The following is a 24,342-nucleotide window of genomic DNA, read 5'->3' on the forward strand; positions in this document are numbered from 1 at the left end:
TCCCTATAGCAGCTCAAGTGCTGTGCTGGGGGCTCTGTTGTTCCGTGCAGAGCTGCTGGGCAGGTACCTTTAAGTCTGCTGCAGCTGAACTCATAACCACCTCTTTTCCCAGGTGCTCTGTCACAGGAAGGTCAGTTTTATTTGTAAGACCCTGTCATGCTACTGCCTTTTTCATAGATGCCCTGCCTCACATGAAGTAGTCTCATCACAGTCTGCCAGCAGAGGCATTGCTGAGCTGCTGCAGGCTCTGCCCAGCTGCTGTGTGAACTGCCTTGGTAGTGGTAGACTGCCTAAGTAATGGGGGACGCCCTTCCCCCCACTAAGCTGGACAGTCCTGGGTCCAACTGTGCTTGCTGCAAAACTCTCAATCCAGAGTGTTTCAGGTTGCTTATTTTGTGAGCATGGTACCCACTAAGCCAGATCCCCTGGCTCCCTGTCTTATTCCCCTCCCTTTCAGTTGAATGGGTAGCTCTGTCTCCCAGGCGTTCTGGGCTCCGGCTGAAAAGGCAGCTCAGACTTGTGTGAGTTACTGTGCTTCGACGTGGCACCGGCTGAAACCTCCATGCTGATAACTTGTGGTGCTTTTCGGCCTGGGGATCTCCTGGTCTGTGGGCAGTGAAAACTTGTTTGGAAATGCGATGAGCAGTCACCCTCTACACTGTTCTCGCTGGGAACTGCACTCTGGAGCTATTCCTATTTGGCCATCTTGGATCTTCTCCCACAAATTTTTTTTTTAATTTTTATTTTTTTTGAGATGGAATCTTGCTCTGTCACCCAGGCTAGAATGCAGTGGCACAATCTCAGTTCACTACAACCTCTGCCTCCTGAGTTCAAGCGATTCTCTTGCTTCAGCCTCCTGAGTAGTTGGGATTATAGGTGCAGGTCACCACGTCTGGATAATTTTTGTATTTTTAGTAGAGATGGGGTTTCACCATGTTGGTCAGGTTGATCTTGAACTCCTGTCCTCAGGTGACCTGACTGCCTCAGCCTCCCAAAGTGCTGAGATTGATTACAGGTGTCAGCCACTGTGCCCGGCCAACAAATGCTTTAGTCATGTGGGAAGCAGCTCTATGCAAAATGTTATGTCTTAAAAAAGATTCAACATATCTGCCCATGTACCCCCAGTATCTAAAACAAAAGTTGAAAAAATTTTAAAAACTTACAAAATTATGCAGAAATCTCAAATGGATGAAGTCAATTTCTGCATGTCTATCTCTTTATGAATATTCAGACATAAATAGAAGAAACCCAAATTGAAATATATCAAAATGTTATTAAAGTTGTACTTTATTTTCATGTGTATTTTTCCATTTTTCTTTAATGAGAATGGATTTCTCTTGTAGTAAAATGTTACATTGAAACAAAGATTGAATGCTACATCTATGGTGACTTAAACTGGTCTTTGACAAAAAAGGCTAACTCTAGGGCTACAAAAGATACATGAAAACTGGCACCAGACGCTGGAAGAATCTTTTCTGAACCTCAGTTTCTCAGTAAGGAGATGCTTAAATGGATTCAATTTAATTAATTGAATCAATTCATTAGTTGATTCAATCCCTGAATCAACTCTGACAAGTGTAGCTTGGGCTGAGGTTTTAAGACTATACCCTCTATTTTGTCACATGTGAGAAAGAACCTTTGCAAGCAGTTTCATGGTCCCTGGTGGCCTTTGAAGTTCTAGGGTGCAGAAGGGTTTGAGGCTGCCTGGGGCGATGGTTAGGCTTGCTCTCAGAGGGGGCGAGGCCGAAGCTCTCTGAGGGATCCTAAAGATCCTGCTCCTTCAGCACAGGTGCCCCGGGTCCAGAGTCTTCTGTTAGGGAATCTGGCTTTCTTCTACAGGTGTGAGGCCTTCTTACCATGACCTCTCATTTGATGTATCTGCATTTCCCCCTCTCTGTTACACTGTATTTAAGAACATATACTATACTTTGGTGCATAAGACCAGAAAGTAAAAATATCATTTTGACATGATTGATTTTCACACTGAACATAAAGAAAACCCTCTTTAACTCTACGGGGTTGTGTTCTCCTCCAGAGGGACCAGGGAGCCATCTCACATTCTACTGAGGACTGTTTCATGCCCTCCTTAGACAATCTTGATGCAAAAGAAGACAGGTCGTTTTCTTGTTTTAGATGAGAATAACTGAAGATTTGATTTCAGCTAATTTTATATTAGCAATTTGAAATATTTATTCCCTCAGGAGCCAGAAATAAATCTGTAGGAATAGCAAGTTTCCAAATATTAACATTTGCTTTTGGTTCAGACTGTCAAAAGCCTTTATTCCCACCCTTCCTCCAACTTCTCTTTAATTTTACCTGTTCTGAGCTCTTCAAGTGCTAAACAATGAAATCTCAGATGCTTCTGGCAACTATGTGTTATTAGTAAGGGATGGCACCTTGTTATTTGATTGCATTTTATGATTTCCTTCAGCTCAATGTGTATCTGATATTGGAGGGCTCTCCCAATGGGTTGAGATTGAGAGATGCTACAAATGATGTGGTTTTTATTATTTCTGTGGACTGCTGTGCAGCCAGGTGAGAACCCTGAGGCTGTGTAGGCTGGAAGTGAGGCCGGAGTTACCCTGTTCTCACTAGTAGAGCCCAGTGTCCACACCCCGGCACAGCCACTTCTGCCTACATCATAGAATGGCTGGGGCAGCTGCTGTTCCGCCAATTTAAGATACTTGTCCCACGAGGAGATCAGTAGGCGTTCAGCACAGCTATCCGAGCCTTTTCGCATAGTGGGTCTAGTGTACCGTCACCTCCTAGGGAAATAGATATATTGTCTTTTGGTTAGCTTCATATACAGTTTATTATCGTATCAGACATACCTATGGCTTCCACCCAGAGGGCATTTTCAAAGGCCATGGGCAAGTAAAATGTTAACTAGTTTTTAATAGAGTTAAATAGAGTGGATTGCAAAGCTTTGACTTCTGAGCATAGAGAGGCATGCACGGTGACAGCCTGCCAGGCCTGAAGCTCTCCAGGGCAAAGAAATCACTTGAACGTTGCTGATAGTGTCATGCATTGCTGGCATATCAACTCTAATTGTCTTAGCAAGTCTAGATAGAATAAACAAATGGAACAAAAGCAGCTTTGAATGCAAATAATAGTAGAATACATATTATTGAAGTAAAAAAAAACTGTTATCCCTTAATCCCATCACATCCCTTGAAGTCCAGGGCTTCACTTCATTTTCCTTCCTCTTCTGTTCCCAGTGTTGGGGGAAACTCAGAGCGTCACACACTTTACTGCGTGGTTCCGATGTGCTCCTGTGTGTGCCACAGGGCACAGGGCTTTCAGTGGGAGTTTCATACTCAGACAGAAACCCAATTTGAATCAAGGCATGAGGCACTGATCGTTTCAACTAGAAACTGAGGGACTCCTCAGAGGAGACAAAATACTGGCTAGAAATGTCACTAAAGGGCTTACCGAACTCCAGGTCCTTAATGTCGCAGTGGAAGACAACGTCTTCATTGACCATGAGTTCCACTACATTCCAGTCTTCTATCTTCTCTAGTATGACCTTGTGTCCATCTTTGGCCAACACAGCTACGAAGGACAGGAAGGGAGGTGGGTGACATGGGGTCAGACTTCAAACTTACCTGATTGGTAGCAGTCCCAGTCCTCATGATGACAGTAGCTTGTCTGCCATCTAGTTGCTCATGGGTATCACTCAACTGCCCTGGTAGGCACTTACTGGATGCTGGTCCCAGGTGCCCTCACCTTTGCTGGAAAGCACAGCCAGAAGCCTGAGTAATTCAAGTTTCAGTTGCTATTTGTCATAGACCAAGATGATCTGTTAAACAATGAGCTTTCTCTAGTAAAGGGCTATTGGGCTTTGCAGAGGCTCAATCTTATAGATACCATACTCAGTGCTGGAGAAGACTCAGGGGAATAGGTAACTTCTTACCCTGCTGATGGAAGTACAAATTGGGCACCTTCTGGAAGGCAATTTGGCAGTACCTACCAAAAGCCTCAAAAAACGATTCGAATCTTTAGTGCAGGAAATTGCAATTAAAAGAAAGCTTCCTAAGGAAAAAAAGTAAAGAATACAGACAGATTTTTGCAACAAGGTGTCTTTTCTGTATTATTATGATAGCAAAATACTGTTAATAACTTATATGTCCAATAACGAGAGGATGGCCAAGTAAATGGTGGAATGTCCCTGTGATGAGATTTTATTTGGACATTTATAAAAATGTTTAGGAACTTTTTTACTGGCAAGAAAAATACTTGCAATATAAGTAAAAACTTAGGATACAAATACGTATAATACATGTTTAAAATATATAATCAATATGAATTCAAATATGTATGTAGGGATGAAGAAAATATCTATTGATTATCTTCTGTGGTGAGACTATGGGAATTTTTTTTCTCTTTATTCTTTCAGTATTTTCCAGATTGCCTATAATAATATGAAAAAAAAGTTTTTTTAGAAAAGCTAATGAACTAATTTTTTAGTCTCATCTTTGGAATCTGTGTTTTGGTTATCACTAACATTCAATGGTTCCTTCCCCAGAGATCAGCCATGGAAAAATTGTTAGATTTAATCTTTTTATTGTGAAGAAGCAAAAGTGTGTGGCTCAGAAGAAATGATGTACATTGGATAGCCTAGAGCTCTACTTTTTCCAGTGTATTTCTCCCCAATTTCCTGGATATGTTTACCCCATAACATCAATATTAGAGTGATGTGCCAAACATTACCTTTGATGGTCTTCATACGTTGGTGAGAATTTTGGTTAGGATGGAAAGAGAAAACAGATGGGGGCATATTCTTTAAAGTGTTGACATTTCAATCAGTTTTACATGGAGAAAAGCAAACAGTTATGTCAATTAATTGCATTTAATTACAGAGACAATTGCTGTTTCAAAATGGTGTGTCCACTTCTTCATCTTTCAATCAGTTCAAGAACATCCAGCCCCAACTGTGAACACTTTAATTGCGTGATTTTAATTTCACTTCTGGAAAGGAACTTCAGAAAGAGACTCAGCAAGAATCTCCATTAACAAGACTGCACTCCCTGGGCACCCAGAGGCGGCCCTAATTGAGCCACATCAGCTAATGCGTCTCTAAGAAATGCCTGCACCTTTTTCGTTGGCATATTTATAATATTGTATTCTGTTTTAAGTGTCTACTTCTTAAACATCTTTAACGAAGGCACTCAGTTTGAACTCATGACTTGTTTAAATGTAGCAGTCCAGCTCGTGTGGAAAGGCAGTTGATGGTCTAGGGAGACATAAAGGCAGTCCATGGGCAGAGATTTCTGGGATTCTATGCTCCCTCAGCAGCAACCCCTCAGGACAGAGGAGCCACATTTGTCTGAAGACATGCCTGGAGGGTGGATTTCAATTTGATAGGAAGAAATCAGGAACAAAACAGCTTCTCCATTCCCACCTTACACCTGCCTCCCACCCCACCTGTGGGGCAAGGTGCTGCCACTCTGTGTTAACACCCAGTGCCAACTCTCTAAGGCCTGGAGAGGTGAGAGTGCATGGACTGTGGGTGAGGAGCGGCCCCATGGGAGGAAGCCCCAGGAGGCGAGCACACTATAGCCTGCCCTTGGCCCTCCTGCAGGGCCTGCTGACTGAGCCTCACATCGCATCTGAGCTTGGAGTTTGTTTTGAGGACAGTGGCACTCTTACACTCTTACATGGCATGGTGTAGCTCAGAAACAGGATTTGATCCACCGAATCACTAACCCTATAGAGTTGAGGGGTGCTGAATAATGAGAGTCCACCTCACCTTTGAGCAAATGAAGCCCAATAGGAAGAAACCCTCTCAAGAGACATACCACTCCTCACTCTACCCTCTACAGGGTTGCAAAGCACAGGCTCTCGTGGTCTTAAAGGGCTTGTGTCTTCCTCACTGATCTCAGTTCTCTCCAAGTGCCGGGTTTTTATACAGGCTCACTGAAGAAGCAAACAGAATGGCGCTGGGCACCACGACCCTTATGGACCCAGAGTGACCTAAGTCTGATTCTTGGTAAGGCGGCAAGCTGCTTCAGAGTCCACATTGACTGTTCAGCCCCAGGACGCTCCCTTCCCATCAATCTGGGACGTGTTGAGCTGGCTGTAAGGTGGCCAGGGCAGGCTTAAGGGATCAAACACCAGACGCCCGGAATTCCTGCCGCTCATCCAAATGCCACCTCTCTACACGGAGCACCCATTTCCTCCCATGAATTGCTGTGGGGTTGTCTAGTCAAAGAAAGGTCAGATAAATATACTCCCTGAAACAAAGTCTGTGCAAAGGCAGTGGCTAAACTCCAGCATAAATCAACCAGAAGCTGTAAGGCCACCCGCAGTCTGCCCGCCTCTTTGAAGTGGCACCTCATTCTTCAAGGGGGATTCAAATAAATGAAAGGGACATAGAAAAGCCTCCCTTCTCTTCAGTGCCGGTGGAATTGCGCACCATCTGCGAATGATTTAAATGCCGCTGGTCAGGAAGTCGAGGTAAACAGACCTCTTTCCCTCCTCTACCCAGCACAGAGGCATAACCATGCCCACGAGCAAGGGCTGCTGTTGCATAGTAGCGCAGGAGAATGGCACACAGGGTGTCTCAGCTACATAGGGTGGATTCTATTTTATGGATTGGTTTCAGTTCCTTCCAAGCCCTCTGAGTGGGTCATTTGGCAAACTTAAGTACAGCACGCAAGGGGCAAGCGTGGCCAGGGAAATTACTTAGAACTTTTTATTAAACATTAGTTTAGCTTCACCAGCATTGAGGCCATAGTGGAAACATTTTCCTGAGCTATTATAATTCATGGATAATGAAGAAAGAACCAAAATTTTCAGATTGCTAAAGGCATGGTAAGTTCAGAAAAGATCAGGCCTATTTCTAAAGCCAGCAGGGCTTCAAGAAATGATAAAGAGCTATAATTTTTAAAGAAACACACAGAATTCAGATGTAGATTTTACAGAGGAGGGCCTGCAAAGGTACCACTCTCTGCCTGCTGTGCAGTAAGAGCTGGGTCTAAAGTTGTGGGGGGCGCAGATGGTCCCTGCTTTGCTGCAGTGAACACCCTGGCCTTTGTTGGCTGCCGGTATTACGTGGCTTATCATTCACTGATGTACAGACCTGACTTTACAAATCAACCACCTGCTGATACCTTGCAACCCTCAAGTCTCCTTCAGCCACAAAAACGCTCCTCTCGCTCTCCTCCAAATACTCTTCCCCTCCCCTACTGTGGGAAGAGCCGCCTGTGCCTGCTGCCTTTGCTTTTTGCTGTTTCCACCAGCTCACCTCCTGCAGGGAAGCCTTCGGCTCACCAGCTCACCAGGTCCAGAGCCTGCTGCTCTCTCATAAGTCAGGAAACCATCCCACATTCAGTGACTTCCCAGCGTTCCCCATCCCTCTTGGACTCACCTTCTTTCTTGTTTCTTTAAAATGCTTTTGATGGTAAAAACAAATATGTATTTTGAACTCTAAATTTTTAAAATCAGATTTTCAATGTAACACAGATTCATAGTTTTTTTTTTTTTAAAAAAAAAAAACTTTAAAATTATAGAAAAGGATAACATTTTAAAAATCACCCCTAATTCTTCTCTCACTCTGTCCTTTTCAGTGGCAGTGAGACCACGGCATTCAGGACCACGATTTGTTCCCTTTGCACGACAGCGTGTGTGCCAGCCCTGTCACACACAGAGCGGCTGCATTCTTCTTCAGTGCTATGTAGTATTTTACATGATGTATGTACTACAACTTATTTAGCCATTATTTCCTGGTTGTTTCCAGTTTTTTGCTATCACTGAGAATGTTGTAGAAAACATTCACAGCATGCATCCTTGTGCATGTGTGATGTTTGTTTTTCTTTTATAAGGAAGATATTGAGAAATGGAACAGTTGGATTCTACACTATATGGTCACATTTTAATAGACACTGCCAAGTTGTCCTCCAAGGTGACAGTTTAATTTACTCTCCTGCCAAGGGTAAATTAGAAAAATACTCTTTTTCTCAGTCTTTCATCAGCCATGAAATCATCTCTTGCCAGAAATCACCTCTACTCAGCAGTTTGGAGCCCACGGGTCATTTTCTTCTCGAAATGCCCTCGCTTGCCCCCTTGTGCCTCCAGTGCTCTCCTCCCTCAGCGCCTGCTCTTCCACAGGCTGCTCCTCTTAACACTCCCTGGCCTTAGCGGGGCCGTCCCATCATCCTGACATCTCTGGTCCAGTCTTTCCTTGTGGTAGGTAATTACCAGCACCAAGAAGAAATAAGGAGGGAAGGGAGAACAGGAAGAGGGAGGCAGAGGGACGTGCTGACATTTTTGGTGGGATGTCCAAGGAAGGCCTGCCCATGAAGGTGACTTTTGAGGAATATCTTGAGACTGAGAGAATGAAGCTGAAGACGACGTGGGAAGGAGCATTCCAGGCAGAGTGGCTGTGGAGTCCCGAGGTGGGAGTTGGTTAGGAGCATTGAAGGACTGAAGGAGGCAGCTGTGGCTGCAGCTGCTGGCCAGGGAGAGGACAGGCAGAGGGAGGAGGGGGTGAGATCAGAGCGGGGGGCACGAGGAGCCTAGGGGCCAGGTGAGCCTTTAGCTTCTCCCCTGAGTGAGCTGGGGGGCCCCTGGAGTGTTCTTGGGGGTAAAGGCCGTGCTGTAATTCAGGTTTATCAGTATCACCTGGCTGTGGTGCTGAGAACAGACTGCAAGCAAACGAGGGTCTCAGGGAACGGAGTCAGGTGGCCAGGGCAGTAATCCAGGCAGGAGATGATAGCGGTGGACAAAAAATGCAGAGTGGGTAGTCTGGAGGCCTAAGAGTGAATAATTCTGGGCGTACTTTGAGGGCAGAGCTGACAAATTGTGTTGACAGACTAAACAGGGAATGTGAGCCAAAGGGAGAACTGAGAGATGCCTGCAGGGCATCAGACCTGAGTAGCTGCAAGATGGAGCTGCTGTGAGCCCAGAGGGGAAGTGGGCAGAGCTGCTGGTTGGGGTGAGTGCTAGGAGTCTAGGTGGACATTTTGGGCATGCTAAGTCTGAGATGCCTACTCATCATGCCAATGGCAATAAGAGGTCCTGATTAAAGACATAAATTTGGAAGTCTATCAGCATAGAGATGTCATTCAAAGTCATAGCTATTCCTGACTCAAATCTCCTACCTTCATCTTTCTTCCAAACTCCATAATGCAATTTCTAGCCACTGGCTTAATATTTATTAATAGTTCATTCCATGCTGCCCACTCAGTCTGACCTCTCTTTCTTAAATTTCTACTTCCAGAATTAGACTCTTAAGGTACATCTCTAATCTCATCATCCTTTAGCTCAAGAACCTTTGCTGTTTCCTGTTGCCAAGGATGAGACAGGCTGAACTCTCTTGTTGCACATCCTCCTCCAACCAGACCCAATAGTCTGCTGCTCCCCAGAGGTGTCCAGGCTGCCTGCTCACCCCTTTCATAATGAGCCTTCCTCAGGAGCAGTAAGAACTAATTCCCGTGGAGCCCTTACTGTGTTCAGGCATGGTGTTCATTACTTGACATGCACTTGCTCATCAGACTCTCACATTGGTGAAGCAGGGATTCACATTACTCTTTTACTAACAAGGAAACTGAGGCTCATAAAGGTAAAACCACTTGATTTTCACCTTGACTGCAAAGCTACTAAATGGTGGATCCCAATTCAAACCAAATGTGTTGACTTCAGAGCCCCTGTGCTGATGCTCTGCTCATGCCATCTCCCTGCCAGAGGTGCCAAGAATGTAGGCAGGAGACAAGCCACCAGGCAGAAGTGACAGGTAAAGCTGACAGGATTTGTGGACAAACTAGATGGGGAGTTTCCCCCGCAAAACTGGTAAGTTGTATAATATAACAAAATGTTCATTTATGCATTCTGCTTTAATCACAATTTTGGTTGTGTAAATGATTTAATGGAACCCCTACAATCATGTTGGTCGTGGCAGGAGCAAGGGACATAAAAGTGTCAGCAAAATAGCAGAGCAGACAGCTCCAAACTCCCATTCCTCTGCAGATATGTAAAAGAAAAAAAACCCCAGACACTGTCAGAACCAACATTGTCAAAACTCTAGAAAATGGTCAAAGGTCTAGAGCAACCACATGAATACTGAATCAAAGAAAAGGCAACTTCAAAATGGTAGGAGAGCTTTGTGGCATTTTGCCTGCCCTTGCCCACCTCCTCCCTAACCTGGTGGCAGTCTTGAAGATAGCAGCCTGTGTTCCCAGTATGGGACTCTGTTTCTTGATTCCAGAAGGAGCAGAGTGGATCTTATTTGCAAATTATTGTGTTTGCTTATTCTAACCCATCTGCAGGTTTCCTGAAGGACTGACTCAAGGCACTTGTGTTTGCCTAACTTGGACCTCACACAGGGTGAAAAAGCCGGGGGCAGTGCTCACAAACATTGCAAGGCAAATGAAAAACCCACAGCTGCCTGGGCAAAAGATTACAGTTGAGATACACAATAGATCTCATAAAGCCTAGGAGAAAAGCTAGAGAGAGTTTCTTTGAAAAATTAGGGCATTCAAAGGCACCCATGTCTACTGGGGAATTTAGAAAGCCAGCACAGGCTCAGAACAGGATGCATGCTTGGAAAAGACTGTGAAGATCCTGCAGTTTCATCACTGGCTGATCTATAGGTTCTTGAAAATAGGAAGTAAAGGCTGAGCCAAAATTGTAAACAGCCTAGCCAAGTATTAAAGGAGTGCTCAAAGGAGCAAATACACAAAGAATGGAAGAGGGCTTTCGTTTGTTTTATTTTAAAGCTCCTGGCACTCAAGAAAACTTTATTCAAGAAAATTCTGGTCAAAACACTGACCACAAGCTAAGCTTTCAAAAGTTAGGAATGGCAAATGCTGGGGAAAGAGGAGAATCTGAGTTCCACAGATAATACATTATAATATTTGAATGTCCAGTTTTCAACAAAAGGAATCACAGAGCATACAAAACACCAGGAAAGTATGAGCCGTACAAAGGAAAAAAATTAATTAACAAAAACTGTTCCTGAGGAAGCCCAGGCATTGGGCTTACATTAAATCAACTATATTAAATATGCTCAAAGAGCCAAAGGAAGCCAGAGACAAAGAAATAAATTAGAAAAATGATGTATGAACAAAATGAGAATATCAATAAAGATAAATTCTAAAGAAGAACCAAATAAGTCCTGGAGTTTAAAAGTATAATAATCAAAATGAAAAATGCACTACACAGATTCAACAGCAAATTTGAGTAAGCAGAAGAAATCAGCAAACTTGAAGACATGCCAATTGAGATTACCCAGTCCAAAGATTAGAAAGGAAAAATGAATGAAGAAAAATGAACAGCCCTGGAGACCTGTGGGATGCCCTAAAGTATAATAACATACCTAGTGAAAGTCCCAGGAGAAAAGGAAATAGAGAAAGACAGAATATCTTAAGAAGTAGTGGCTGAAAACTTCCCAAATTTGATGAAAGACATGAAAATACCTATCCAAGAAGCTCAGCCAACTCCAAGCAGGATAAACTCAAAGAGTTTTTTACTAAGACACATTATAAACAAATTGTCAAAAGACAAAGAGAGAATCTTGAAAGCAGTGAGAAAGAAATGACTCATCACACACCTCAATAAGATTATCAGCTTTCTCATCAGAAGCCATGGAGGCCAGAAGGAAGTAGGCTTTATATCTCCAGTGTAGAAAGGAAAAAAACCAACAACCTGTTGTATAGGTCAGAATTCTCCAGAGAAAGAGAACCAATAAAATCTACATTTGTGTGAGTGTGTATGTACATACACATACACATATACAAATATATACACATTATATAATAAAATCTACATTTGTGTGAGTGTGTGTGTACATATACATACACATATACAAATATATACACATTATACGCATATATAGTTGCTCCTCAACCACAGCGAACTTAAGTCTTGATGAACCCATTGTATGTTAAAAATATTGTAAGTTAAAAATGCATTTAGGGCCCTGTGTGCAGTGGCTTATGCCTGTAATCCCAGCACTTTGGGAGGCCGAGACAGGTGGATTATGAGGTCAGGAGATCGAGACCAACCTGACCAACATGGTGAAACCCCATCTCTACTAAAAATACAAAAAATTAGCTGGGTGTGGTGGCACATGCCTGTAGTCCCAGCTACTCAGGAGGCTGAGGCAAGAGAATTGCTTGAACCTGGGAGGCGGAGATTACAGTGAGCCGAGATTGTGCCATTGCACTCCAGCCTGGGCAACAGAGCAAGACTGTGTCTTTAAAAAAAAAAAAAAATTCATTTAGGCCACCCAATGTACTGAACATCATAGCTTAGCCTAGTCTACTTTAAACATGCTCAGAACACTTACATTAGCTTACAGTTGAGCAAAATTATCTGACACAAAGCCAATTTTAAAATAAAGTGTTGAATATTTTACATAATGTATTGAATACTATACTGAAAGTGAAAAACAGAATGGGGTTGTATGGTTACTCACAATTAATGTACACAGCTGAAAGCATCAGCATATAGTCAAAAATAAGTCAAACAATTATAAGTCAGGGACCATCTCTGCGTTTGTTGTATGTATGTGTATGTTTGCATATCTGTCTATCTATCTATCTGTCTATTTATCTATCATCTATCTATCTATCGAGAGAGAGTGGGGGAGAGATTTTAAGGAATTGGCTCACCATCTAGGCTAGAGAGAGAGGTAGAGTTTCTATGTTGCAGTCTTGGGGAGAGTCCTGTGTTCTTCGAGAAACATTAGTGTTTGTTTTCTTAAGGGCTTCAACTGATTGAAGGAGGCCCACTGAACAAGGCAAGGATGCCCACCTTTGCCACTTCTAATTAACATAGTATTAGGAGTACTAGCCAGATAAATTAGGCAAGAGAAAGAAAAAAAAGTCATTTAAATTGGAAAGGAAGACGTAAGACTACCTCTATTTGCAGATTGCATGATCTTATATCCCCAAACTGCTAGTGTTCTTAAAAAAAAAAAAATGTTAGTGTGAATAAACAAAATCGGCAAAGTTGAAGGATACAAAATTAACATACAAAAAGCAGTTGTATTTCTACACATTAGCAATGACTGATCTGAAAAGGAGATAAAGAAAATCATTCAATTTATAATAGTATCTAAAAAACAAAACATTTAGGAATATACACAAACAATTAAGTGCAAGTGTTATACAGTGAAAACTATAAAAGTTGCTAAAAGAAATTAAGGAAGATCTAAATAAATGAAAATACATCCTGTGTGCATGGATTAAAAGGCTTAGTGTTGTTAAAATAACAATGCTACTCAAAGGATTACACAGATTCAAAGAAATACGTATCACATTCCAGATGGAGTTTCTTGCAGAAATGGAAAAACCTATCTTAAAATTAATAGGAAATCTCAAGGGACCTAAAACAGATAAAACAATCTTGAGAAAAAAAACTAAGGTGGAAGACTCATATTTCCTGAGTTCAAAACTTACTAGAAAGCTACAATAATCAAAATAATATGATCCCAAGATAAGGAGAAACATACAGAACAGTGGAATGGAATTGAGAGCCTAGAAATAAATGCTCACATTGACTTATGTGAACAAATAGTTGATTTTTGACATGGGTGTGAAGGCCATTCAATGGGTAAAGACACTCTCTTTAACAAAAGGTCTTGGGATAATTGGATATCCACATGAATGTCTTTTGAATGAATTTGTACCCTTACATTACACCATATACAAAAATTAACTAAAAATGGGTCAAAGATCTAAATTTAGAAATTATAAAATTCTTAGAAGAAAACATAGGGGCAAATCTGCATAGTCTTAAACTTGACAATGATTTCTTTTTTTTTCCTTTCTTTCTTTCTTTCTTTCTTTCTTTCTTTCTTTCTTTCTTTCTTTTTTTTTTTTTTGACAGAGACTCTTGCTCTGTCACCCAGTCTGGACTTCAGTGGCACAATCTTGATTCACTGCAACCTCAGCCTCCACAGCCCCAGCAATCCTCCTACCTCCTACCTCCTGAGTAGCTGGGACTGCAGGTGCATGCCATCACATACACCTAATTTTTGGATTTTCTATAGAGATGGCTGGTCCCTACCAAAGAGGCTGGTCTTGAACTCCTGGGTTCAAGTGATCCACCTGCCTAAGCCTCCCAAAGTGCTGGCATTACAGGTCTGAATCACTGTGCCCAGCAGACAATGGTTTCTTAAACAACATATCACAGGCAATATAAGAAAAAACAGACAAACTGGACTTCATTAAAATTAAAAATTTTGTGCATCAAAGGATACTATCAAGAAAGTGAAAAGATAATTTACAGAGTGGAAGAAAATATTTGCAAATAATTTATCTATTAAGGGTCTCATGTTCAGAATGTCTGAGGAAATTTTCCAACTCAATAACAAAAAAAAGGTGCAACCCAATTTAAAAATGGGCAAAGGACCTGAACAGACATTTCCCCAAAGACATACAAATGGCCAATAAGCACATGAAAAGATGCTCAACATCCTAATCATTAGAGAATTTTCAGTAAAAACCATAAGATACTGTTTCACACCTACTGGGATGGCCATAATTAAAAACAAAGAAAATTGGAATCCTTGTGCATTGCTAGTGGGAATGTAAAATGGTGCAGCTGCTTCGGAAAACAGTTCAGTCGTTCCTCAAAAAGTTAAATCTAGAATTACCATATGACTCAGCAATTTCACTCCTTTAAAACAAAGGGATTCAAACAGATATGTGTTTACCAATGTTCATAACAGTACTATTCACAGTAGTGGGAAGGTGGAAACAACCCAAGTGTCTATCAACAGATGAATGGATAAACAAAATATGGCATATCCATAAAGTAGAACTTATTCAGCCACAAAAAGGAATAAAGTACTACAATACATGCTGTAGCATAAATAAGCCTTCAAATATTATGCTGAGTGAAATAAGCTGCAAAGCAAAGTAGAAGTCACCAGGGGCTGGGTGGGGGTGCGGGGGAGATAGAGAGTTATTGCTTAATGAATACAGTTTCTGTTTGAGGTGCTGAAAAATTTAAAAAATAGGAGAACAGTGATGGCTCCACAACATTGTAAAGGTAATTAATGTCATTGAATTGTACGCTTAACATGGTTAAAATGGCAAATTTTAAAATATATATTTGATCCATATTATTTTTAGAGAAAGTGAACATAAACGAAACGTGGATTATGAGGTGAGGGTGGGTAGGTGTGGCTTATCAGAAGGGGAGGAAGAGAAAAATCACTTACTTAGGCTCTGTCCTTAGCCAAAACTATAAAACATTTTTTTTTTTTTTTGAGACAGAGTTTCGCTCTTGTTACCCAGGCTGGAGTGCAATGGCGCGATCTTGGCTCACCGCAACCTCCGCCTCCTGGGTTCAGGCAATTCTCCTGCCTCAGCCTCCTGAGTAGCTGGGATTACAAAAACTACAAAACATTTTAAACTTCACCATGCAACACTGCTATGGATTGAATTGCTGCCCCGCTTCCCCCAACTTCATATATGGAAGCTCTAACTCCCAATGTGTATTTGGAGATAGGTCCTTAAAGAGGTAATTAAGGTTAAATGAGATCATAAGGGTGAGGTACTAATCTGATAGGATTAGTGTCTTTCTTCTTCTAAGAAGAACAGCAGAGAGCTTGCTCACTCCCGTCTCTCCCCATACAATCCCACTACGCGAGGACAAGAGAGAAGGTGGCTGTCAGCAAGCAAGGAAGAGAGCCCAGAGCTCTCACCAAAAGCTGACCTTGCCAGATCTTGATCAGGGAATTTTAGCCTTTAGACTGGAAAAATATGTTTTTATTGTTTAAGTCCCATGGTCTATGGTATTCTGTTATGGCAGTCCCAATAGACTAATACAAACATGGAGGTATTTGCAACAGAAATTTCTCTATCAACTGTTCTCTCACAGAAAGCAACTTCCTCTGCTAATTGAAATGCCATCTCCTCCAGGAGGCCTTCCCTGATTGCTCAGCTAAAACTAATTTTTGCATCCTTGGACTTCCAGGGTATTTTGCCTGGAAGATTCTTAGTTTGGGTCACATGATGGGAGTTCATCAATGCTCATTCCTGGGCTCTCATCTCATTCTATATGTTCTCTCCAAGTCAGTGACTCAGGTCTTTTTATCTCCATCTTAGACTTTTTCTCTGAACTCCAGAACAACAGAGCTGATTCAGCACCTCCATCTAGGTAGCTGAAAGCACATGAAGCTTAATTTAGATGCTCCTTGACTTACGATGGGGCTAGGTCCCAATAAGCTCACTGTAAATGGAAGGTGGGCTTAATACCTGGGTAAGGCCACCATAAAGTGGAAAAATGGCAAGTGGAACCATTTTAAGTTCAGATGTGCCTCTACTTATGATGGGGTTACCTCCCAATAAACCCATCCCAAAGTCAGAAAGTCTAAGTCGGGTACCATATGTATGTGCAAAATAGACTGTTCCTTTGGAACTGTTCCACATATTCCTCCAAATTGTGGCCCATCTTTGGTGTATTCAATTTTAGTGGACAGCATGTCCATCCACCAGCACTGTTTCAAGCCAGACACTGACTGGATCTGGATGACATTCTTTTTACCTTTGCCTCCCACATCCATCGTCTCAGGAAGTACCATTGCTTTCACTTTGATCCATGGTCTCCTTTATGGTCCGAGCTACTCTCATCTCAGCCCTGGGCCACCCAAACAGACTTGTCTTCCTTGTTTCCACTCTTGGTCCCTTCTAATCTGCTCTCCTCAGAGCAGCAACAACTTCATCCCCCACCTAAAACCTGTCTGTGGTCCTGCAGGATCTGGCCCCTGAATACCTCTCCAGTCACATCCTCCATCAGTTCAACAAATATTAATACATCATTTGTTGAATGCCTCCAGCCATTGCCCATATTATTAGTCCCTCTGCCTGTAAAGCTTTCCTCTCTTAACTTGGTTAGTTTTTACTCATTCTTTAAAGCTCTGCTCAAATGTGGGCTCATTGAAGGCTCCACTTAGATAAGCCTTTCCAGACCGTTCCCTCTACCCTCCCATTACGGCTAGTCCCAGGTCCTACTATGGTTAGTTCCCAAGGCACCACCTAGCCCCAGTCAGAGCTTGGGCATAACTGTCATTTAGCAGTTAACAAGGAGATTACTTCAAGGACATTCATCACTGTTCAACAGTGTGTCTTCAGTCCCTGGAAGGGTGTCCAACACACACTGGGTGCTTAGTAAAAGTCTGTTGCATGAATGATTAAGAAATGGAAGCCCGGCACCGCTACTTCCCAGCTATTTGACTTGTGAAAGTCACTTAATATTCCTGATCCTCAGTTTCCCAATTCTTAAGGCAGAGTTATGTAATTTTTTCTATGGAGGTAATTTGTGTCATGTGCTGGGCACTGGGTGGGCCAGCAGCTCACTCCTGAATAGAACAGCGTTCCCACTCTTTTATCCAAGCCCTGAAAGCCGAAGGATGGATTTTACGTCATCCAGCGGACTGGGAGCTGTGGGAAGACTTTCTGGGGAGGTGGCGCTTGGTCGCGGTCTGAGGAAGGCAGGCCTAGGCACAGGGCACCACCGGCACGAATGCCCGGAGGCTGGGACGCGCAGGCGCGCACGCGGCGGGGAGGCCCACCTTGCAGGCCCTGCAGGCGGAAGGTGTGGTGCTCCACTGACAGGCCCGCCGCGCTGTAGGGCCCGTAGCGCAGGATGACCACCGAGTTCTTGGGCATCGCCAGTCCTCCGCCGCCGCAGCCCGGGCTAGGGAGCAACACACGTTGCTACGCAACCTCGCCTTCGCCCGGCGTGTGGGCGTGGCTACGCGCGGGACGTGGGCGTGGCTACGCGCGGGGCGGGGCCGGGCCTGGCCGGGGCGGTGGTGCTCCGGGGTCCTCCGTGCCCCAAGTCGCTCACGTGAGCCTCAGCGCCAGGTCCGCAAACGCGTACGTTCGACCTGGTGTGGCACGTGTTAGTGATAAACAGCAGCATCCAGGCACTGTCCTTTCGCGTCAGCAGGCGTGCTAAGCACTTGCCCTGCGTTATCTGGCTGAATTAGTTTACCATCCCTGGGAAGTATTTTATGTTTTCTGTTAATAAAACCGAGGCTTAGGGAGGCCAAGTAAAGATCCCAAGAGTGACAAGGGTGTAATATGGATTGGAAACCCTTGCATTTCTTCTATTTTCTTGTCTGTTTTTGATTGATTGGGTGTATTTGTTCTTCATTCCTCTTCCCCAACTCCCTTCTACCTGTCCGTTCTGTCACCAGTTAGGCTACTTGGTGGAGACAAAACTGTGAGTTCGTCCGATTCCCTTCTATTTGCTCAGTTCTGCTCATTGGAATTCGGTCATAAAAGACATCCACCACTTATAGGCGTGGTCCCTGAAAAGTCTCCACACCTGCTGTCGCCCTTTCCTTATCGGTAGCCAGATACAGGACCCCAGGGAGGACCTGAGGCTCCCAGGGAGACAGACCCAAAACGTGGGAGAAACCTGGACCCCTGAGTAGAGCCCCAATCATCTACATTAGTTGGCGACCGAGGCAAGAAGGAAACATTTATTCCGTAACTACTGAGATTTGAGGGGTTGTTTATTACAGCAATTAACCCAACCTAACAATCGCAATACCCTTGCGATTACAGCGTCTTACTTTCTTAAAATTCAATTGTAGTTGATATTTTGACCCTGCTTTTGAACAGTAAAGGATTTAAAAAACCCTTTGCCACTAATTCTTCTCCCAACATACGCTACTGTGGATTTTAATTCTCTCCACGTGTACAGTATGTTCTATGATATATATTTCTTTGATGAGAATTACTTTATACATCATTGGTTAATAGAGGAATGATATCAGTTACATTACGGGTTGTAAATAATTTCCCCCAGCACTTGAGAGTTTTGCACCACTGGACGAGGACCACTGAATTCACCAACACAGCTGAACCCAGCAAACTATGGAGGAAGGCAGGACTGCACAGGATGCCATTATTCACCCTCTTGGCTCTATGTGATTACCTGTCCTGTCTTAGAAGGACTTATTTTCTGGTTTTCCATAAGCTTCGTACACTTCTTAAAAGGCAAAAATTCGCTATTCACTGTAGTATTTTTATTAATTAGAAATTTAACTGTTTTAACTTTGCTAAAAGTTTTGTATGAATAGTTGTTTTCTGTTACTATTCTGTTTTCAAGACTCCTTTATCTCTTCTTTCTGTAGTTTTACTGTAAGATGCTTATACATAGTTTTTTTTTTTCTTTTAAATTTACTTCTCTTGAGATTTGTTGAGATTCTTGAAACTCTGCATGAAAGTCCTTCGTCAGTTTTTGGAATAGTTGGAGCCATTGTCTCTTCACATATTTCTTCCGTTCCATTTTCTCATTTTCAGGGACTCCAGCTAAATATATGTTAGACCTTCTCATTGTACTGTATGTGTCTCTTTTCTGTACTTTTCTCTTTTTTCTTCTTCCATGCCTCTTTTGGGGTTGTATGTATACATGTATGTTTGTGTGCATTCATTCATTTTTACCTTTAATCAAGTCTATGAATTTTCTTTTCAGCCGTCTTGTAACTGAGAACAAAAGCCAGCAATTTGGTTGTTTATTCCAGTTATTTATTTTTCAATTCTAGAATTTTAGTTTGTTCTTTTTTCCAATCTGCTTTGCCACTTTCAGCTTCTTCCCAAGTTTTTTAGGTTTGGCTTTGTCTCCTTCATTGTAGTAAAGATGGGTATTTTACAGTCTGTGTTTGAGAATTCCACTGTTCGGAGAACCTATGTAATTTCTGCTTGTTTCTGCGCATTTTGTCTTGTCTCCTAGAGTTCCTGGTTTATTTTAATTGTGTGCTGGACATTGTATTCAAAAATTATCTGTAGAATCAATTCGAGGCCTAAGATAATATCTTCCCCTATAGAAGATTTTAAAATTTAATTCTCGCTAACTCCTATTTGCACCAACCCGGGATCATCTTCATACAATATCAGAGTTTGAGATTTTTCTGAAACATCCAGATGACTCAAAACTGGGCTACAGTCCATTTGGATATTGGTTGATTTATATTTAATCCTAATTCCTACGGTATCCTAGTTTAAGGAGGGTGGTGATGATATTTCACTGTGGTTTTGATTTGTATTTCCCTGATGATTAGTGATGTTGAGCATTTATTTTTTGTTTGTATACTGGTTGGCTATTTTTGTGTCTTCTTTTGAGAAAAGTCTATTCATGTCCTTTGCCAACTTTTTAATGCGGTTATTACTATTTTTTTTTAACTGTTGAGTTGTTTGAGTTTCTTATATATTCTGGATAATAATCCCTTTCCAGATGAATAGTTTGCAGACATTTTCTCCAATACAACAGGTTCTGTCTTCACTCTGATGATTGCTTCCCTTGTAGTGCAGAAGCTTTTTAGTTTAATATAGCCTCATTACTATATTTTTGTTTTCATTCCCTGTGCTTTTGAGATCTTAGCCACATCTTTGCCTAGACCAATGTCCTAAAGAGTTTCCTCTATGTTTTTTTCTAGTAGATTTATAGTTTTGAGTCTTACATTTAAGCCTTTAATCTTGAGTTGTTTTTTCTGTATAGTGAAAGATAGGAGTTCAGTTGCATTCTTCTGCATAAGGATATCCAGTTTTTCTAACACCCTTTATTGAAGAGGGTGTCTTTTCCCTAATGTATGTTCTTTATGCCTTTGTTGAAAATCAGTTTAGCTGTAAATACGTGGATTTATTTCTGGGTTATCTATTCTGTTCCATTGGCTTATAGGTCTGTTTTTATATCAATACCATGCTGTTTTTGTTACTATAGCTCTGTAATATATTTTGAAGTCAGGTAATGTAATGCCTCCTGTTTTATTCTTTTTGCTCAAATTGTTTTGGCTATTTGGGCTCTCTTTTGGTTCCATAGGAATTTTAGGATTATTTTATCTAATTCTGGGAAAGATGCTGTTGATATTTTGATAGGAATAGGATTGAATCTGCAGATTTCTTTGGGTATTATGGTCATTTTAATAATGTTAATTATTCTGATCCATGAACATAGGATGTTTTGCCATTTGTTTGTATATCTTCAATTTCTTCATACATATTTTGTAGTTTTCCTTGTACAGGTCTTTCACTTCCTTGATTAAATTTATTCCTAGGTATTTTGGTTTTTCATAATGATTTCAAGTGAAATTGCCTTTTCCATTTCTTTCTCAGATAGTTCATTAATGGTATATAGAAATGCTATGGATTTCTGTAAGTTGTTTTTGTATCCTGCAACTTTACTGAATTTATTTATCAGATCTGAGAGGATTTCTGGTGGAGTCTTTAGGTTTTTCTAGGTGTAAAATAATGTCATCTTCAATGAGCAGCAATTTGACTTCTTTTCCAACTTGGAAGCCTTTTATTTTTCTCTTATCTGATTGTTTTGGCTATGACTTCCAGTATTATGTCGAAAGGTGAAAGTGGACAGCCTTGTCTTGTTCCAGTTCTAAGAAGAAAGGCTTTCAACTTTTCCTCATTCTGTATGATGTTAGCTGTGGATTTGCTGTATATAGGCTTTATTATTTTGAGGTATGTTCCTTCTATGCCTAGTTTGTTGAGGGATGTTGAAATTTGTCAAATGCTTTATTTGCATCTATTGAGATAATCATGTGGTTTTTGTCCTTTATTTTGTTGATGTGATGTATCGTTTATTGATTTGCATATTTGAACCATCCCTTGCAACCCTGGAATAAATCCCACTTGATCATTGTATACTGTCATGTGTTGCTGGATTTGATTTGCTAATATTTTGTTGAGGATTTTTTCTGCATTTATTTTCATCAGGGATATTGGCCAGTAGTTTTCTTTTTTGTATGTGTATATTTGTCTGGTTTGGGTATCAGGATAATGCTGTCCTTGTAGCATGAGTTAGGAGGAATTTCTGCCTCTTCAATTTTTTGGAATAGCTGGAATAATTGGAATAATTGTTGTTTGTTCTTCTTTGTAAGTTTGGTAGAACTTGACAGTGAAGCCTTCCAGTCCTGGGCTTTTCGTTGTTGAGAGACTCGATTACTGATTCAATCTCATTACAAGTTATTGCTTTGTTCAACTTTTCTATTTCTTCCTGATTCAATCTTTGTTGTGTGTGTGTCCATTAATTTATTCATTTCCTTTAGGTTTTCCAATTTTTTGGCGTGTAGTTGTTCATAATAGTTTCTGATGATCTTTTGTATTTCTGTGGTATAAGTTGTAATGTGTCTTTTTTATTTCTAATTTTATTTGGACCTTCTCTCTTCTTTGCTTGGTTAGTGTAGCTAGTAATTCATCAATTTTATCTTTTTGAAAAACCAACTCTTCATATTGGTGATCTTTTGTATTGTTTTTAAGTCTCTATTTCATTTATTTCTGCTTTGATCTTTATTATTTCTTTCCTTTTATTAATTTTGGGTTTGGTTTGTTCTTGCTTTTCTAGTTCATTGAGATGTACTATTAGATTGTTTATTTGAAATCTTTCTAATTTTTTAAAATAATGTATTGTCTATATATATTGGCTTGGAGTACCTGCTTTACATATAAACTGTATGAATTCAGGCTCCTCACCACAAATGGCATGAGTCTATGGTTTTACTTTCTCATAGATGTCTTTTCCCTTCATCTACAGCCCTGTGGATGGCAGGTTTTTTTCCTCCTCTCCTGCACTGATGAGAAAGGTTTTTCCAGTTCTTGTCACATGATAGGCATACCTCTGGGGGTCCGAGTTTGCACAAGGAGTTTAGTTGCTTCTCTTGCCTTGCATGAGCTGTTATGTCTTCTCTGTTTGCAGGAACGGTGAACTCAGTTGGAGCCACTGAGGCTCTGTTCTGATTCACCTTCGGCTCCTGCTTACTGCCGTGCTCTGGACATCTTACTTCTTTTTTTCTGGAATGGGAGGACTTGCTTTCTTTCTCTAGAACTTGATTATATATTTTAAAATGTTTCCTTTTTGTGTATATGATTTTGCAGGTAGAGGGGCCCTTCTGCATCACCTCAGCCCATATTGCTGCACCTTAATATAAGAAACAGAGACCACGGGGTCCATTGGCATATACACAGCAGAAATAGGAAGAGAAATCCCAGAAGGAGCTGGGAGGAGCAGATGGTAGGAGAAGAACAAGAGAGAGCTTGTCCTTGGGAGCCAAGAGGAAACAGAGCTTTGAGAAAGGTACTTTTGTGGGATGTGTGGCCAGCTTTTCCCAGGTGTGGCATATTGTTCACCTTGCAGATTCAAGAGTCTTCTTTGAAGTGAAAACTCAGAAGCACAAAAGCAGAGAGATAGGCTGAAATTATAGAGGGAGCCCAAGGCATTGCACACTGTCTTTCTCAATCTTGCTCCCTCCACCTGCCTTCCTTCCTTCCTTCATTGCTTCCTTTCCTTCCTTCTTTCTTTCTTTTCCTTCCTTCCTTTTCCTTTCTTTCTTTCTTTCTTTCTTTCTTTCTTTCTTTCTTTCTTTCTTTCTTTCTTTCTTTCTTTCTTTCTTTCTCTCTTCTCTCTTCTCTCTTCTCTCTTCTCTCTTCTCTCTCTCTCTCTCTCTCTCCCCCCACCCCTCTTGTTAGTCTCCAGGGAGAACTGCTTAGGAGTAATTTGGAAACTTATAGCTGGTCTTGCAAACCTGGGAGGGACTCTTCCTTGCTTCTGTACCAACACCATCCCAAAGGAGCTTCAGCGGCCGCCGGAGGGTGGTGTGGTTTTGCATGTTGCTGCCTGCTCTTGCCCTTCTCTCGGTGTCTCTCTCCACATCTGGTTACTTTGGGGCTGCCTGTGACATCTGTGATAAGAGCAAAACCCACATTGCTCAGATCCTGTTCTTCCCTTTCCCCTCCATTCCTCCTGGATGACTCTTAGCCATTCTCTCTTTGAATAGTGCCTTTCCTGCATCCCAAATCCCACAAACACATACACTTCAAGGTTCTTTTTAGGGTCTAATCGGAAAGCATTTGGGCTTCCATTTGAAGGAATCTCGTTTCTGATTCTGTGGATTTTCATGGCTGTGAGAACATCTTCCAGCTTGGAATGTATGTCGGCTGCACAGGGTGAAAGAAGCTGTGTGCATATGTCCGTGTGAGCCTGCAACAAGAAGGCTTGGCTTTTACATCACTTCCGAAGTTTTCAAACAGTGACCATCTCATATCATCTCTCTACAGCTCTGGAAGTGAGTAATGCTGATATCAATATTCCCATTGTACAGATGAGGAAACTGGGGCCTCGAGAGGTGAAGTGACTTCCCCAAAGTCCACAGTAAGTTAGAGCTGTGTTCATTGTCCAGGCATCTGGCCTCTAAGCCTTGTGCCCTTCCCTCTGCTCCATGCTGCCCACACTTGTTTGTGCAGGCTTAAGCAGAGACACCCACTTTCTGTCTACACCCAGGTTTCTGTCAGCCTCATCACAAGCATTCCATGAAGCCTCCCTGCCCCTTGCCCCACCCCACAATGGCATGTCATAGACTAGGAGAGACTTCTC

At 41.8% G+C, this 24,342-nt stretch overlaps 1 protein-coding gene across 1 annotated transcript; it reads right to left on the minus strand.

Moving 5' to 3' along the window:
* Nucleotides 1-1,306: 1,306 nt before the first annotated feature.
* Nucleotides 1,307-17,655, minus strand: C12H10orf53 (chromosome 12 C10orf53 homolog). The gene is made up of 3 exons (XM_003929990.3): nucleotides 17,525-17,655; nucleotides 3,433-3,552; nucleotides 1,307-2,765 (listed from the first exon to the last, which is right to left on the minus strand). Exons 1-3 carry the CDS (start codon nucleotides 17,619-17,621, stop codon nucleotides 2,701-2,703), a joined length of 282 nt encoding a protein of 93 aa, XP_003930039.1. The 5' UTR covers nucleotides 17,622-17,655; the 3' UTR covers nucleotides 1,307-2,700.
* Between the last annotated feature and the right edge of the window lie 6,687 nt (nucleotides 17,656-24,342).

This window comes from Saimiri boliviensis, chromosome 12 (assembly GCF_048565385.1).
Source record: "Saimiri boliviensis isolate mSaiBol1 chromosome 12, mSaiBol1.pri, whole genome shotgun sequence".
In the NCBI taxonomy this organism is placed as follows: domain Eukaryota; kingdom Metazoa; phylum Chordata; class Mammalia; order Primates; family Cebidae; genus Saimiri; species Saimiri boliviensis.